Raw genomic sequence first — 18,755 nt, forward strand, 5'->3', positions numbered from 1 at the left:
GGGCCAGAAACTCAAGCTTAATTACTGTTGCTCAAAAACAGTCATCCCTTTTGATCATTATTCTCAAAAATGCATCACACCTGTGATTTATAACAATTAGAGTTTCGTTTTGGTGGAATACCAAAACGATATAATCCATCACGAACAAGTGATGATGCCAGGATATCTATCCTTGCAATGAAAAATAATCTTTTATTCATCAAATGAGAGTAACTTGAGGATACTTTTTCTAAAATGTGTTTATTTTTACTTGAAAGATTTTGCGAAGAGAGAGATCTTGTTTCACTCCCCTAATAGCTGAAATGGTTCAGAAATGAGCCAGGAACTTCTTACTGGTCTCCCACATGTGTGCAGAGGCCCGAGCATTTGAGCCATTCTCCACTGCTTTTACAGGTCATATGTAGGATGCTGGATTGAAAGCGGAGCATCTGGGGCCCAGCGTGGTAACCTAGCTGCTAAAGTTCTCACCTTGCACGCACTGGGATCCCGTATGTGCACCGGTTCTAATCCCAGCAGCCCCACTTCCCATCTAGGTCTCTGCTTGTGGCCTGTGAAAACAGTCGAGGATGGCCCAAATCCTTGGGACCCTACACCTGCATGGGCGATCCAGAGGAGGCTCCGGGCTTCTGGCTTCTGATTTTGGATCAGCTCGGCTCAGCTCAGCTCCAGCCAGTGAGGCCGCTTGGGGAGTGAATCAACAGATGGAAGATCTTCCTCTCTGTTTCTCCTTCTCTCTGTATATCTGCCTTTCCAATAAAAAAAAAATAGATAAATCTTTAAAGAAAGTGGGGCATCTGGATCACAAACGGGCATCCATATGGGATGCTGACAAGTGCAGAAGTTGAAATGGCCTGCCTCAGCACCTTCTGGGTCCCTAAGGGTCTTTTCTGTATGAGTTTATTGGGAAAAAGTGCCATACCCTCTCTTGACACAGAGAAATACACATCAAGCTACTCGAAATATTAATCAGCATTACTTGTATACTTTTTACCTGAAGTAGCTGATATTTCACCAAACTTAGAAAAATCACTTAAAACTCTTGGAGAGGACATTGGACTAATTTCATACTAGTCAGAAGGACCTCCTGGGTTTATGAAAGAAATGCATAATGAATGAGATTTATAAATGACCAGATCATTACTTATTTTAAATTAGTCTTTCCAAATGTGCTGTAGGAGACAAAGCACCAAGAAATAGAAATACATGGATTTTTTTTTTCTTGTCTTGAGGCAGACTTTCAGTACTGGGAATTTATTTTGGACTCAGAAATCTTCATGTGGTGGGAAAATATTCCGTTGGTCCAAGGTTAAGTATTGAATTACGAAAGTCCTGGTGTCTTGCTACCCATTAGCAGCTGGTCAGCCTGCTTCTGCTGAATTGTGTTTTGTGTATATTATGATGTACAGTTCAGAGCCTGGCCTTTCAAAGACAGTGGGCAGAACCAGGTTTGCCCTGGGGGGGCAACAGTCAGTAATGTTAGAACAACTGGCATGGTGGCCAAGGTCCATTGCCACCAAAATGGGCAAAGGTCCTCAATAGACACTTCTCAAAGAGAGAGCTACAGATGGCCAACAGGTGTGTGAGAAAATGCACTCAGGCAAATGCAGATCAAAACCACAGCACGTTAGCACTGCACCCCTATCAGATTGGTTAGTATCAAAAAGGCAAGTTAACAAATGCTGGATGGAGAGAAACAGGTACTTCTTAACAAAGATTTATTTACTTAGGAGTTAAAGTTACAGAGAGGGAGAAAGAAGAACAGAGAAATGGAGGTCTTCCATCGGCTGGTTCCATTTCTAGATGACTTCGTTAGGCCAGCCTGAAGCCAGGAGTCAGCAGCCCCATCTGGTCACCCATGTAGGTGACAGGGGCCCAGACACTTGGATTATGTTCCTCTGCTTTTTTGCAGGCCATTGACAGGGAACTGGATCAGGAGTGGAGCAGTTGGGACACGAACCAACACCCATATGGGTTGCAGGTGTCACAGGCACCAGCTTCATTTGCTGTACCATAATGCTAGCCCCAGAGGGTGGAAATGTGAATTGATACAGTCACTAGATTTAATTATTTTCACTGGAAAGTCAAATTTAAGGAGAGAAGGAGAGACAGAGAGAAAGATCTTCCATCGACTGGTTCACTCCCCAAGTGGCTGCAATATCGGAGCTGCGCGGATCCGAAGCCAGCAGCCCCTTCCAGGTCTCCCACACAGGTGTAGGTTCCCAAGGCCCTGGGTGGTCCTCCACTACCTTCCCAGGCCATAAGCAGGGATCTGGAAGGGGAGTAGAGCAGCCAGGGCACAAACCGTTGCCCACATAGGATCCTGGAGCATGCGAGACAAGGACTTTAGCCACTAGGCTACTGTGCTGGGCCCTTATGCATTATTTTGAGACAGTATTTATCTGCTCTGCTACCCTGGCAAGGATGTCTGGTGTCACAAAAGCAGGTTAAGGGGCTGGCATTGTGTGATGATGTGTTGATCACTGCTTGTGATGCCAGCATCCCACAATAGATACTGCCGCAAGTCCACTTCTAATACCCTGCTCATGTGCTAGGAAAGTCAGCAAAGGATGGTCTTGGGCCCCTGCCATCCGTGTGGGAGACCTGGATGGAATTTTGGGCTCCTGTCTTTGGCCAGGCCCAGTCCCAGCCATTGCAGCCATCTGGAGAGTATACCAGTGGATGGAAGCCCTTTCCCTGTGTCTCTCTCTCTCTCTCTCTCTCTCTCTCTCTCTCTCTCTCTCTCTCTCTCTCTCTCTCTCTCTCTCTGTTGCTCTGCCTTTCAAATTAAAAAAAAAAATCAGTCTTTTTAAAAAAGCAGATAAATACCTGTGTTCTAACAACGCTCGTTCAGTATTGGAAAAGACGTGTGAGAGAAGCAGCTGCGTGCTTTGCCGGCTGGGGAAGACAAAATCCCACTGTCAGGATACCGAGAACTGGGGCTCCCCTGGTCACTGCCATCTTCCTCGTTGTTTGTCCCCACTTAGATGCTGCTGGCGGAGCGTTTCCTAGACCCGGTGCCTCTTGCTCTCTGCAGTAGCTCTGGTTGGGAAATACATGCTCTTTTCCATTAAAGACACACACCCTGGCTTTAATGAGCTCAGGGACCCAGGGCTTCACCGCAAGCAGGGCAGGGTGGCATGGGCGTGACCGTGGGCCACAGTGGGGTTTCAAGGCAAGCAGGGAAATCTCATAGCTACGGCCAACTGCATTGCCAGCTTCCGGGAAGTACAGGTGGGCATCTTGCACATGGAAGGCTGGAAGCCTAGGTGGCGCTGTGGGGAGCATGGCACAGTGGCTGGGTCATCCCTGTGTTAGATCTTCAGGCCCCCATGAGCCCACAGATCTGGGGATTTCCTCTGCCTCCCAGAGCATTCTTTGTCCTTAATCCAGTTGTTGCCGCAGATAAACTTGATTTCTTCCAGATGTCCCAGAGGGAGTGATTGTGGAAGCTACTTTTTGCAGGTAGGCTCGCTCACACAAGGCTCTGCAATCCTCCGTGAGCTGGGAATTAGCTCTCTCACACACAGGGCCCAGGAGGGAGGCCAGCTGTTGTAGGGGCCGGGAAGGGATCCACTCTTTGGCTGAGTTTGCCTAATTAGAATCAAGAAGGTTAGCTTCTAACTCCACAAGCCATTGGATGGCCTAGGGTTGCAATCAGGTCAGTTAGGAACATAGGCAGGATATTTGGGCTGGTAACACAAGGCTACCTTCATCATCTGAGTACTGCTGGGGAGAACTTCTACTCTTTGGGTTCAGCTTGCCTTCCTCTGTGTCTTCTTCCTTCCCTCATGTTGTGAGTATAGCACTGATGCAAACAAAGGAAGCACAGGTGTTTCCATTTTCATAGAAGTGGGTTTTCAGACTAGACGCTCAGCACCTGGGACCATTTCCCTACAACACTGTTGTAGCTGAGATGCCTTGCAGAGGTGCTCATGGTTCCTTGCTAAAACTAACCATGTGGATCTGCTTTGCACGAGGAGACAGACTGTGCCATGCCAATAAGGCACATCTTGACCCACACAGTGCAGTAGCTTAGTGTTGGAGGAAGTAAGACATACATAGCCACATGTGTGTAGCACATATTTTGCTTCGTGGCATTGTCATCAGTTTATGTTGCATTTGAGAATATCATTTATGTGTTAAAACTGCTCCAGTACCCTTTAGCCCTGGGTAGTACCTTCCATAAACCAAGGTAGCGCTATACCAGTCCAAGCTGCCCCTCTTCTGATGCAGCTCCCTGCTGATGTAACTGGAAAGGCAGAGGAAGGTAACCCAAGTCTGTGGAGCTCTGCTACCAGTGTGGGAGAGCAGATGGAGTTCTTGGCTCCTGACCTAGGTCTGGACCTGTCCTGGCTCTTAATAGCCGCTTAGGGAGCTATTCAGAGTACAGAAGATGCGTGTGTGTGTGTGTGTGTGTGTGTGTCTGTCTGTCTGTCTTTGGGAGGGGAGCATATTCTCAGTTAGCTAAATGTATCTCTGCATATTTGCCACAATAACTAGACCCTTTTAAATCAAGAAAACCCTACTGATTTTTACACCAGTGGAAATGGCTATCTGGTTTCTAAAGAATTTGTGATTTCAGTGGCATCTACAAGGGTCCAAAGAAATGTGCCACCTTTGGCTAACGTTGAAAGAACTTTCCATTCCTGATGGGGAGAGGGGAAATGACAGAGCTGATGCTGGAATGTGCTGTGAGAGTGATCACGTGGGGTTGGTGGGGGGGGGGCTCTCCCCTGAAGCTTTCCTTGTGCAGAGTTCTGTCGCAAGTGAGCTGCTGTAGTGCTCCAATTTAGGACGAGCTGAAAGTTGTAGACTGCATCACTGTGTGGCCACCTGTCTTGTTTGATCACAAGGGAGATTCCAGAAACCTAGGTCTCCCAGGCTCCCTTGCATAAAGTATTGGCACAAGAGTGGAGGGAAGTGGGTGAAAATCAGGCTGTTTCACCTGCCCCGGCGTCTCAGCTCCCATCCTCCATTCCCTAACAGTCCCACTCATCACCCACCCTCTCCTCTGCCCCCCTAACTCTGGGGGCTTCTGATCTCTCGTTCAGTTCCCCCTGCTGTGTACCTGGACATCCAGGTTTGTCCCTTTGGGCGAGCTGCCCAGCCTGGGTTGCTGTTTCCTGTCTTTTGTCTACCTGATTCACAGTGGGTTTGAGTCCTAGCACCGGTGACCATTGAGACCAGTGGGTGGAAGATTGGTCTCTATTTATGTTGACCAGCCCACTTACCTTATTGAGTCATGAATATCTTCCCATACATCCTGGGGAGGACTAAGGTAAGGCTTCGAATGTACACATCCTCAGTGTATATTCATAAGTGGATATATACTTCTCTGTGTTATGGAGGCAGACTTCATTGCTGCCCTCCTAGGATATGGCCTTGACCTTTGTAATACTCCATGTCTATGAAATTTGATGAAAGTGTGGACTGCTTTTCTGTTAGGAGACAGAAATGCTGTGGTTTGGAGAACGGGCTTTTGTGTTGCTTAGTGTAGATCACTAATTTTTTCTTTGTTGTTTGTTAGAGAAACCCAGGCACTCCGGCATGCAGTGTGGCTGTCTCAGTGGGCATCTTAGCTGATAGGCCAAATGCCTGTGCATGGATCACTCATTTTCTTCATTTTCTTTCTTTTTTAAGATTTTCTTTTTAATTGGAAAAGCAGATATACAGAAAGGAGAGACAGTAAGATCTTCCACCCACTGGTTGACTCCCTAAGTGGCTGCAATGGCCAGAGTTGAGCCAATCTGAAGCCAGGAGCTTCTTCTAGGTCTCCCATGTAAGTGCAGGGTCCCAAGGCCCTGGGCCATCCTCGACTGCTTTCCCAGGCCACAAACAGGGACCTGGATGGGAAGTAGAGCAGCCAGGATACAAACTAGCACCCATATGGATCCCGGGGGACATAAAGTGAGAATTTAGCCACTGGGCTATTTTGCTGGGCCCACAACACTAATTTTCTGAAGAGGCAAGCTGATTATGTCCTGGGGCCTTCCCCAGCCCCTGCCTCCCAGAACGAGTCATGGAAATTTTTCCGTGAGTAAACCAGGGAACCTTGGCACCGTGCTGAGATGTGGCAGCGGACTTGACTGGAAACAGGCACAGTGGGCCACATAGAGCAGGCATTGTGGCACCTTGGAGGTGCCTCCTCTGCTGGGCACCCGGGAGTAGTGTCTGACATGGCACGTGCCCTGTGGAGAGGGGCTCAGAAGTGCGTTCTTAATGCCACTTCTGTCTCCTCCAATTGGTCCCCAGAGTGGTTTGTGCTGTGGAAGCGCTGAAGTGCACATCGTACAGATTCAAGAGGAGAATCTTGTGTATGCCTAACCCTTCCTGTGCCTGGTTTAGGGCAGGGGCTGTCTTCAAGGTCATTGTCCACCTGCTCAGAGTAGGCAGGCCTGCCCTTAAGGGCAGTTGGCCACTGCAGTAGACAGTGGATGCAGATATGCTTATTAGTGTGATAGGTGTGACTGGTGACAGGTGTGTTTGGGCACCCACACCCACTGTGAGGCCAACAGGGTTGGAACCATCAGCAGAAATTGGGACTGTGACAATCAGGATATGTCCTGGCTACTGTTGCTCAAGGGAGAAATTTTTGGAATGTGGGTCCCAGGGGTAGGGTGGGCTTGCTTCAGAGTCTTGCGTCCCTTCCCAAGGGAGCTGGGACCACTCTTCATGGATTAATTCCCTAGCTCTCCTGCCAGTGACAGGCCTCACGTGAGGGGCCACTCTCTGGTTCAGAAAGCTGGCAGAGGCCCAGGAGCAGGAGTTAATCTGTGCTGTCTACACCCATTTGATCCTCCTGTGCTGGCCATGGCTCTGTGCCCTCTCTGACTGCCACTGCAGGCCAGCCATGCGAGGAGCACACTCCTTCCCCAACTATGCCAACCTGAGACTTGTGTTCTGCACAGACTTCTCCCTACCAACATGAAGTTGAGGTGCCCAGAGGGGTATCTGGCCGATATGGTGGCCTTTAGCCTTTGCCTTTCTTCCATGTCTACCTGCAGAGGACCAGGTCCCACATACTCAACTTGCTCTCAGCATCTCAGGTCAGCTTCTGGAGGGGTGAGTCCTTGTTCAAACAGTGCTTGATTCTGTATCTGTATGGTCAGTCCTCTCCCCTCAGAACCCTCTTCCGCCCAGCATCACATTCAACCCACAATGGCTGTTGGCCTAAGGTGTCAAATTTAGTAAAACTCAGTATCTCCATGGAATATACGAGCATTCATGCTGTATGCCTTCTTCTTCCCTCCCTCCCTCCTTCCTACCTTCCTTCCTTCCTCTATTGAAGTATTTATTACATATTTGAAAGAGTTACAGAGAAGGAGGAGGAAAAAGAAGATAAGGAGAAATCTTCTATTTGTTTATTTTCAAAATGGCCATAGCAGCCTGGGGCTGGGCCAGTCCAAAGCCAGGGACTTTTTTATTTGCATTTAAAAAAATGCAAATAGATAAATAAATCTGTGACTAGAATGAGGGAGGCGCAGAGGAAGTAGATGAGGAAAGGAAACAGGGAAGGGTTTGGTTGTCCTGCAGTTTTGTCCTAGCTGTCATTAGGAATACAGTTGTGCTTGCCAAGGAACACAGATGATGGGATCAGAAGTTTGTGTGCCAACACACTTGACCAGCATTCGCATTCTGTATTCCAGCTAGATTTATGTGAGCAGTGAAAGAAAAATTTTTCTTTTTATATTTAAGATCCCAATTTATGATGGAAGGAAAAATCTACTTTGGTCAGATGGACAAGTTTCTAAGCACCGTACAGCTACTTTGGTTCCTTCCTGTAGATTCTTCACATATGGAAAAAAAGTAGTCAGCTGGCTGAAAGGGGGATATGTCGCTTTTGTGACCTTAATGATGCAGTGCATATGACTGATAAAGAAGTGCCCTCAGCCAGTACAGGTCCTTGAACGGTGATGTTGGTGATGAATGGATTTAGAGAACAAGTTCTCCAGAGGTTCCCAAGGATATAGCCAGCCTCATCTGATGTCTAAAGTGGTGATTGAATTGGTGCTCAGCTTAAGTCCACACACAGTGACAGTTCAGACAACAGCTGCTGGGCCGTGCACGGAGGTAGATGTTTGGATCCCAGAGAAGCAGTGTGGCTGCAGCAGGCTCCATAAGCATGCTGAGATAAGCCTTGCTGAGACAGCACAGCTTGGGTCCAGTCCTTCCTGATGCTTTCCATGTCCAGCAAGATGACTCCCGTACAAAGCAATATGATCCACTTAAGAAGACGACACATGCAAATTAGAATTAATGGGGACATTTCTAAGGGAGTTGCATTCCTTGAAAATTGAAGAGATTGTTCTTCAATAAATAAATGAGCACCGTGGAATGTCTGGCCTAGAACTCTGGTGCCTGATTGTTTTCATCTTTTGGTAGGGTTGCTGGGGGTGCAGCCAGGCCCTTCTCTTTGCAGATGTCATGAGAAGACTTCAGCCAGACCCCTTTCAGACTGAGGCGGGATTTATTCTCAAGACCCCTTCATGGCAAAAGAAGTTCGGTGCTGGCTCCAGCCCAGTCCCTGCTCATTCATGTGCAGGACATGACTGAATGGGTTGTCTTCCACAGGCTCAGGCTCTTCCATTGTAAAATGCACAGGTTCAGCTCATGGCCTGTGGTGGCACTGATGATAACATTAATGTCCACTCATTCATTCAATCATTTATTCATTCGTTCATCAATTCGGCAGGGCTTCCTTGTATACCTACTGTGAATGATGCATCTCTCTTACAGTCCTGCTGGAAGACAAATGACTAAACCCAATATTGCACAGGGGCTCACTGAGGTGTTGCAGAACCATCTCTGATATCCCTGGAGAAAGCTTTATATCAGGCACAATACTGCCTCTGGGGTGGCAGAGATGCATAAAGCCCAAGGATGTGTAAAAGCAGATCTGAATTCCTGCCTGCTGCTGTTCAGATCTAGGGCTGAACAGAGAAGGAGTTCTTCAAGTAGCCACACAAAGTGATGTACAACCACAGCCTTGGAGCGAATGCCTTGAGGGGTTGATGGAGCACAGGGGTTGATGGAGCACAGGGGTTGATGGAGCACAGGGCTGGAGCACAGGGGTTGATGGAGCACAGGGCTGGCCAGCTAACAGGGATTTATCTCACCTCAGTGGGGCAAAGCTGTGAGCCTCCTGGCAGAGGGGACAGTGGGCAGTGATAGGAAGGAATGGCTGTGAGGCTGGGAAGGCACTGGGCACCCTATTCTAGCACTTCCATGCTGGCTCACCGTAAGCCTCTGCAATTAGATCAGTTAGATGACGGCCTCGAGTCCAGGCCCTTTCCAGTGCTGTGAGGTTTCATCATGTTTTTGTTTCATTTCTAGGAATAGTTTTGGAAGCAGAAGTGTGCTGATTTGGTTATTGACATCTAAACATTAGAGGGAACATGAAGACAACTTTGTGGACTGTATTGTAGCATGTGGGTTTACAATCTGCCCTGCAAGGTGTTGGCTCCCCCTTCGTCCCAGAGACCCCCAATTTGCTGTGTGATCAGGTGGCAGAGTTTGGGGGGATGGTGGAGGCTTACATGTTGCTGGCCTGATCCCCTGACGTTGACACCCAAGAAGAGGAGGTGCATCCATCAACAGCCCTGGAATGAACAGGGCTTGCCACTTAGTGCTTTTGGAGGTGAAACTATTAACTCCCTCACAGTCCCAAGCCCAAGGATTCCTCTTGGATTCTTACAAAAGCAAACATGAGGACAGAAATAAACCGCTGACTGTTGAGAATGACAGTGGCCAACAATAATAAATCATGGCCACACTCACCCAGGGTCAGGGTCTTCATTTGTTGGAGATCATTCAAGAATTTGAAACTCAGAGCCCTGAGTTCATTTTTCACATCTCCATTAGAGTTCTCATTTCCAAAGGCTGGCCCTCCAATGGCTCACTGCACATGTTATTCCTGCTGGTGTGCCAGACGTGCAGGAGGCCGAGGGCCTCACTTCGTGGGTGGGTAATGGCGATGCTCCCTCCCGAGTTCATATTTCAAAGTAGCATGGCCTGTTGTGATCTGGTGATAATTCTCTTTCATGCTGTACTAGCTGTGTTAATGGTTGCAAACAACAAAAACATATGCTAGCTATTTCATGTACAAAAGGCATTTTATCAGGAGGATATAGGCTGGCTCAAGAAGAAGCTCAGGCTAGACACACTGATCACACCGGACGGTGTTACCTCAGGGCTCTCAATGCCTCTACAGCAATCTTGTGTGATCTTGGGACAACTGGCTTTGGACAGGCCTCCACATTCATAATCCTAGGCAGAGAACATCTGTCAGCATATGACGCCACCTCAACACCCATAGATCACATGTTGCAGTGAATCAGAGCCCACACTGTAATGACCATCAAGAGGTACAGGGTTAGGGTTGACACTTTCTACCTCTGCTGCCAGCTCTCAGAGTTCCATGACAGGATAAGGTCAAGATACTGGGCAGCCAGAAGTCACCACAGCCCATTTCACAGACCCTGCTGTGCTGATCCCATCTTACATCCACTGCTTCAGCCGGTCCGCGACATGGACTTGACTGTCCACAGCGCCCATCACACAATCACCACCCATCTCATGCACTGACCAACAGCGTCAGCCTTAGCCTTGCTCTATTCTGCCAGTCTGCCACCTGCGTCATTTGCTCACCACCCTTCTCCTGCACCCCTCAGTCTTTGGCCCTCCTGTTTCACGTTGCAGGATATGGTTAACACAGCTGCAGTGCCAGCTCCTCCCCTCTTCTTGTCATTCCCCAGGCCTGGCCCTGCATGGGTTTCCAGTCCTGTCTTCTGTCCTCAGGAGTGAATCCTTCCCAAAGGCATGCATCTGCCCTCTGAGAATAATTGTCTTTTAAAAATAATAATAATAATAATTCTCCAGGCCCAGTGTGATGGCTCAGTGGCTAAATCCTCACCTTACAAGAACCAGAATCCCATACGGGCCCTAGTTCACGTCCCAGCTATTCCACTTCCCATCCAGTTTCCTGCTTGTGGCCTGGGAAAGGAATAAAGAAGGGCACATGCTTTGGGACCCTGCACCCATGTGGGAGACCCGGAAGAGACTCCTGGCTCCTGATTGCAGATTGGCTTGGCTCTGGCCACTGCAGTCACTTGAGGAAATGAACCAGCAGATGGAAGATCTTTTTGTATCTCCTAACCCTAACCTTTACAGTAAAAATAATCTTTAAAAAAATGCTCCTTTGAGCCTTATTTGCACCACCAACCCCATTCATCTATAATTCAGCTGCTCCTCTCTGTAGAAAAGCTTTCCTGAGTAGTTTCCTGTGCATGCTGCTTTTATTCCCTCCTGCATCTTTAGAAGCCTCTTCCATGAAGTTCATCATGCTACTTGAGCATTCTTACCAAGTTCTGCTGGAACTGTTCTAATCCCTCCTCCTGCATTGGTCCACCTGGCAGTGGGACAGACTGACTGTGACAGGTGATAGCATCTCTCTTGGTCTTCTGTCCCATCAGCCAGTCCCGCTCAGTGTCTATGCCTGCCTCCTTCTCATCTTCTATTCCTCAACCAGAGACCTCTCTCTCTGCTCCCTGGCAACCATGCCTATTCCATCACAAATATGTGTCTGGCCCAGATCTGTCTGCCCTAGTATCTCCAGCATCTCCTGTGATCACCCAGGCAGGCAGCATAGGGTTGTTCTAACCCTTCTTGGCCTACAGTGTCTCCCGTTTTATCCAGTAATAGCTCTTCTGTTCCACTTTACTCAATCCCAAAGCCCAGGACTCCTCATTTTCTAACTTCCTGGTCAAGTCTTAAGTAAATGCTGTCAGTACAACTTCTGGAATAGCTTTAGCCTGTGCTCCCTTCTCACGGGCCCGGCCTGCATCCTGCAGGAGCATCTTCCTAGCCTTGCTCCCTGCTTCTCCATTAAGCATTTGTTATGTTATTCACCCACGTGGTCATGTGAACCCCCTTGAATCATTTGGCTCAGGCTCAAATGAGAGAGCTAAGCTAATGATGGCCATCAGAGCCTGCTTGGCCTGCCAACCCCCAGGCCTTTGATCTTCCAACATTCACTTTTCTTATTCCCTCTCCTCTCCAGCCTCATCGGCCCTTTGGACACCAGGGACATGCCTACCTCTAGGACTTTGCCGCTGTTACTCGCATACCTTGCCCTTCTCTTTTTTCCAGGTTTCTGCTGAGAGATCCCCTCAACAAAGAGGATTTCCACACTATTTACAATTGCATCCCACCCCACCCACATCAAAATATGGCACTTTGGCTGTGGAAGCCAGCAGGCATGTGGGTAAAAACCAAGCTCACATGTAGGACATGGTGGGCATGTAGCATGAAATTGGGCTTCACAGGAACAGCCAAGTCAGGTGAAGAGAAGAGTGCTGAGGTTAAGAAAGGGGATAAGGAAATACTGACTGTAAGAACTCAGGGAGTTCCTGAGGTTGTAATAGCCCAGAAGTTAACCAGTACGTACTAGCCTCTATATCCCACCCATCCACACTGGCTTGCCCCCATCAGTGCTGAAAATGGCACATGCAACTGCTGTGTCTGGGCCCAGCCATTATGGAGTGACCTATACTGGTGTCCCTAGAGTAAAGGCTACTTCCTTTCCACAGGTGGCTCTCAAGTCTCTGGTGGTCAATTTCCCTAACGTTTTCTCTTATATCTTGTAAGTTTTCTCCATAGCTGCTCTTACTCCAGTGTGCTTCCTCATGTAAGTGGTTCCTCACTTCATGAAGCTACAAGAACTCTGTGGTTCTCTTGGCACGAAAGACAGTGACTGGCATATAGCAGGTGCTCAAAGAGAATCGAGACCAACAACTCATTCGCCCATGAATTCCGTGGACAGGCTATTGAGTGTGTCCATTGGGTTTTCTGAGTGGGTGTGCAAATCATGTGAGCCGTGTAGCAAGTCCTCTTGGTGAGACAAGGCAAAATGCTGTGTGTGTGGGTCAAGGAAGCTGAGACCTCCTGGAGCCAAGTGCTTGCTGGGGACACATGGCTAGTTGAGGGGTTTTCTGGACCTTGAAGTTATGACCCCATTTTCTTTCCACAATTCCCAGCCATCCCTGATGCCTCATGTTAATGTTAATATGTTTTAGGGCACTAAGTGCTGCTTGCTTCCCATTACAGTGTTGATGAAAAGACCCCATATCTTGCTCTGGGAGCAGTGAAGAACATCTCCCTAAACATCTCCATCTCCAACCTGGGAGACGACGCCTATGATGCCACTGTGTCCTTCAACGTGTCCCGGGAGCTCTTCTTCATCAACATGTGGCAGAAGGTAAGGAGGGCAGCCTGGGGAGAACCTTCTGGGGTCACTCAGTGCTCTCGCTTGTAGGCTGGAACAGCGATTTGACAAACACTTTGCCTCCGGAGTTATCAGGATTTTTTTTCAATCCTGGACTTCAAAAGTAAGTTGGTATGGCCCAAGAAAATATTCTAGAGAGTTCTGCCTTTAGATCAGTAATTGTAGTGGCCCCTGTTGGGTGTAGAGGGCAAGAGATAGAACAAAAGGGCATGGTGGAGAATGTGGAAAAATGGAAGGTTCCAGCTCACATCTCACTCACAGGAACACGCAGGGAGGGTAAATGCTGCCAGATTCCTTGTTTTTCAATAAAAACAGAAATCCTCCTTTTTGTGTGACCTCTCATGACTTTGGAGCTAACTAAAATGTTTTCTGAGCCTTGTGGGAGCCAAACAAAACATGTCCACTGACTGCACCCGGCCTGCAGGCCACCAGCCTGTGACCTCCCGCCTAGCTGTTTCTGATGATCCAGTCCTCGTTTCTTGCCTGCCTGCTCTAGCTGGTTCTGGGTTTGTGCTAGGGCTGTTTTTCTCTTGCATCTCACATCCTTTCCTTGGTGACAGATAAGCTAGCCCAAGATGTGGGAATTGGACAACCAGGCATGTGAGTGGGGAATGTAGGAGGCCTTTATGTGCTGTCTATGGGGTTCCTGAAACTCAAAGTTTTGAACACTGTCTGTGGGAAGGTTTGTAACTGTGCCATGATTGTAAGGGGCGGCTAAGCTGTTGTAGAAGTAAAGCATGAAGCGGATGGGATGTGTGGCTGTGCTGCCAGTTGTGGTAGAGTTCAGACTACAGTTACTTCCCACAGTCATTGTGACCTGGCACCAGGGTCCATTCTGTGCAGCTCAGTCCCTGTCTCAGAGCACTGTGCTGAGCTCTCCTCAGGCCTGGACCTAGTGTCCCCACCTTGGTGGCCCCAACAACAGACTTCCTAGATGATGAATGGCACTCAGCAGGATCCATACCGCCCTGGCTCATCAGGTTGAAACTTTACAATGGAGTGGAAGCTTTCCACATTTAGCATCAACCTCAGACTAGTGAATTCTGGATTTGAACCTAGTGATATGTATGATTCCTCCCTGGAAAAGCAGGCGGGAGCAGCAGTGAGCACAGCTCTGGGATCACAGGGTCAGGGCAGAGCTCCACTGTGTGCCATGGGGCTGAGCGCCGTGTTCAGCAGGTTAAGAGGTGCTGGTGTGTGGCTGCTATGTAAGTGCTTTTCACTGTCTGCTGGGTTTATCAAGGCATGACATTGTCAAAAGTTTAGGCACATCTGTGTGATGATCGAACTTAACTGCTGAGGCAGAAGGAGAGGAAGGCAACACTGTAAGACACGATGCAAGAGATGTTAACTTTCAAGCCCAAAAGTCAAGATTCATGGACTTAATAAATACATATTAATATACTAATAAATAAATACTTATATATTATATATGTTTACATGTATATATAGAGAGAGAGAGTCTGTCTCCATACCGTTGAAAAGTAGAGACAGTTTTAAACTGAACTTATTTTTGTATTTAATGACTTGCCTTTATTTTTAAAAATAAAGTGACATGAGAGGGTATACAAAGCTCAGTGAATACCAGTAAATGCAAAAAGCTCATGGGAAAGTGGAATTATGGGATAATGCCGATGTCCTTGAACATTTCAAGCCCTGACATTTTCAGTTAACTACACGGTTGCATTGCCTTTTGTTGCTTAGAAATCAGAGCTTGTGGATCTTGCCTTATTAAAAGTATCCTATTTATTTGAGAGGCAGAGAGAGCCTCCAGCTGCTGGGTCACTCCCCACTTTCCAACAATTGAACGTGCAGAGTAGAAGCCGGAAGCTGGAGACACGATCCAGGTCTCCCGTGTGGCTGACAGTAGCCCAGGACTTGAGCCTTCATCACTCTTCCCGGGACCTGTATCAGCAATACGCTGGAGTCTGACATCAAAGGCAGGAATCAAACCGAGGCAGTCTAATGGGATGTGGGCATCTTAACTGCTGAGCTAAACACCCCCAGTTCCCAGATGGACTTTTTCTCTTCCAAAAATGATTTTCTTTTATTTGAAAGGACAGAGAGAGAGAGATCTTCCATCCACTGGTTCACTCCCTGAGTGTCTTCAGTGGCCAGAGCTGACCAATCTCAAGCCAGGAGCCAGGAGCTTCTTCTGGACCTCCCACATGATTTCAGCAGCCCAAGGACTTGAACCATCCTCTGCTGCTTTCCCAGGCCATGATCAGGGAGCTGGGAGGAAGTAAAACATCTGGAACACAAGTCAGGGTGCTGATGTTTACAAGTGGAGGTTGATTAGCCTGTTGAGCCATGGCAGCAGCCAAAAGAGATGGACTTATTAGAACCCAAATCTATGGGTGCATGAGTAAATACCCTGAGAATCAGGAGAATAGTTTGAGGGCTTGGCGCTGAGCCTTGCAGTCTAGGAGGGAAGTCACTGACCCAATGGTCTAGTAGAACAGACAGGCTAGTAACCCCACCAGTTTTTATTATTATTATTAGTAGTAGTAGTAGTTTCAGGATGAGATCATGAAATGTTCTTGGGTTGGGAAAATGAGACTCTGGACCAAGGAAATAGACAAGGAAGGATATAGGGATGAGCCAAGAAACAGAGTGAGTGAACAGGCCAGTCTTAGTCGGTCAGTGTGGGATTTCCAGGAAAGAGATGATCAGGTTGGCTGGCAGGAAGAGCACGACCCCTCCCCACAGGATGTGCTCTGAGAGTCCTGGAGCCCCCCAGGAAGTGGAGCTCACTCGGGGGACCCACTGGCTGTGAGCCTTGGGGCCTGGGCCAGGACTTGTGCTTCATCCCCACCCTCCTGTGGCGCATGAAGCTACACCTGCAACACCACCATCCCATACAGATGCTGGTTTGAGTCCTGGCTGCTCCACTTTTGAGCCATCTCCTTATTTAGGGTCTGGGAAAGCAATGGAGGCTGGTCCAAGTACTTGAGGCCCGTATCCCTGGCTTCTGATTCAGGCTGCCCTAACCTTGGTCGTTGTGAGCATTTAAGGTGAAGGAGCAGATGCAAGATCTCTCTCTCTCTCTCTCTCTCTCTCTCTGTTTCTCTCTCCCACCAACTCTGCCTTTTAAATAATTAATTTTTTGAAAAAGTAGTGTGATGGAGGGCAGGACCTTCCTGTGGCCAGGCCAGCTGTGTCTCTCATTTCCGCTGTTTCAGAGAGGAACTGGACTCCAACTGGGGATGCTAATTGGGAGCTTGGGGATGCCAAGCTCCAGGATATCTTTCTGGGGCCCACTTCTGATGCCAGATGGCTCCAAGGGCACAACTGTTTGTGTTTCTCGTGGAATGTCCTTGTGTCCTGTAGCTTGGATGGGGCTGTCTCCACTCTCAGGAGTCTACTCCTTTCCAGGCATCCTGTCTGCTCAGGATGGTCCCAGGCATGATAAGGATACACTGTGCAATCCGGTGGATTCAGAAGGGCTTGCATAGGCAGCATCTGTGTACCTTGACTGAGGGCATGCTTGGACAGTGCGGTTTCTGTGCCGAAACTGCACCTATGCCTGCAGGCAATGCCAAACGCATTGGCAGACACAGAAAGTCCAGACGGATGGAGCATGCGGCTGTGCAGGCAGAAGCGCCTGCCCCTTGGCCCTCCCCAGGGGTGTGAGCACAGTACAGACAGCCTGCCTTGCATGCCAGAAACCACCTTTCCTTGTGTTTCAAGTTCATGGCAGCCCTGAGTGAAATGCAAGCCTTCGAGGTTTATAGTTGGTTCTCCACAGCCGTTAGGATGATGAATGGACAGCCCTGAGGGTGGATGTCAGAGCGTAGAAAATCATCAGTATCTTCCGGCCCTTTCCTGTCTTTAATCCAGTGCTCCAAGCTCCCTGGTGACCTTCCCTTGAACTTCCGGCGGCAATGGCAGAGTGCCAGGCAGACCGCCCTCACCTGGCTGGCAGCCCAGAGTTGTCCCGTTAACACTGGCACGCTCTTTCTGCAGATCTTGAGTGATTCTCCCGTTCTTTGACAGTCCCTGTAGTATCTGTGAGCTGTCTTGCAAATGACCCCGACTTTCCTGCTTGAGCCGCAGGTGCCCTGAGCCCTCCCTCCCCCACCAACCCCGTGTTGACCCCTGTGGTGTCTTTCATGGCTCACCACCCATCAAAGATCCTAGTGCAAGGAGTGAAGCCTGGCCATTCCTTCCCAGGGGATGGCGAGCAGTGAGGAAGTGCTGGAAAAACCCCACTATCTAGTGTGGCCTAGAAGCCCAGGGAAAGCTCAGTTTCCCTGTGTGAAAAGCTCTATTTTTGCATTCTCTGCATTGCAGCCAGAAATGTTAACAGAGTGACCACTACAAGTCAGTTAAGCATAGTTCCCAGAGCCGTGGAACCCATCATCTGGGACTGGATTTCAGAAAACTTATTAAAAATCCAGAGTTTGCAAGTGTGTGTATCAGATCCACAGCAGATGAGTAGGTAACTGGACGGAGAACAGGAAAATGACTAGTGCGATTCCTGTATCATTTTCCTTTTGCCACAGTGCTTTCAAACTCTACATTATTCTATTAGGATTTAAAAAAAGAAATGTTTTCTGTAACCAAAAACTATCCTCATGGAGCTGGCATCAAGCAGTGGGTTGAGCCACTGCTTGAGGCTCTGGCATCCCACATCAGAGTTCCATTGTGAGTCTTGGCTGTTCCACTTCCAATCCTGATTCCTGCATGTGTGCCTGGAAGAGTAGTGGATGGTAATGGTCCAAAGACTTGGATCCCTGCCACGCACATAGGAGTTGGGCATTCCAGGCTCCTGGCTTCTGCCTGCCCCAGGCCTGGCTGTTGCAGTTATTTGGGCTGGGAATGGGCCATCTCTGCTGCTTTTTTAGATGCATTAGTAGAGAGCAGTGAGAACTTAGCCCAACTCTATGATGAGATGTCAGCTTTGTCGCAGGAACGGCTCACCCTGCCTGGTCACAATGCTGGCTCCCCAATTCTATTCATTCTTGATATATTTCTTCTCTTTGATTTTGATGTTCTTTCTGCAAGATATAAAAGTTGAACCATATTATTTATTTCCTTGCTGTTTAAAACTGGATCCCTGAATCAGCAGCCCTGTGGCATCCCAAGGACTAATTAGAAATGCAGAATTGCAAGCTCCCACCCTCCCAAATAATAATGTGTCAAGTGCTATCCATGTGAAATCGATGTGCATTAAGGGAAGCGGTGGTAAAGTGGGTGCTTCCTAAAGGGTCGGAACTTGACTGCTACATACACTGGTGAAAATGAAAACAAGACTTTGAGGTTTCTAGGGGAGACTTTCAGGAGCAGCTTAGAGGGGTCTTGGAGGTCACTTCCTAGAGATAAGGAAGATGATGGAGACAGTGGGAATGTGTCTGTATTCAGATAAAGAGAGGGAGGAGCATTCCTGGTCCAGAGACTAGCCTGTGTTTGAGACAAGCTCTGGGACTAACAGATAAGGTGCAGGCAAGAATGACCTCCACCTGCCTGGATC

The 18,755-nt window shown here is 48.4% G+C and overlaps 1 protein-coding gene across 1 annotated transcript in view; it reads left to right on the forward strand.

Annotated features, from left to right (window-relative positions):
- ITGA9 (integrin subunit alpha 9) overlaps positions 1-18,755 on the forward strand; it is a 240,981-nt gene that overhangs the window by 156,325 nt on the left and 65,901 nt on the right. The window contains exon 18 of the mRNA XM_040964761.1: positions 13,105-13,255. Coding sequence (XP_040820695.1) covers positions 13,105-13,255 — 151 coding nt within the window. The remainder of the gene's footprint in view (positions 1-13,104; positions 13,256-18,755) is intronic.

This window comes from Ochotona curzoniae, unplaced genomic scaffold, assembly GCF_017591425.1.
Source record: "Ochotona curzoniae isolate NIBS_2020 unplaced genomic scaffold, NIBS_Ocur_1.0 contig_1302, whole genome shotgun sequence".
Lineage (NCBI taxonomy): Eukaryota > Metazoa > Chordata > Mammalia > Lagomorpha > Ochotonidae > Ochotona > Ochotona curzoniae.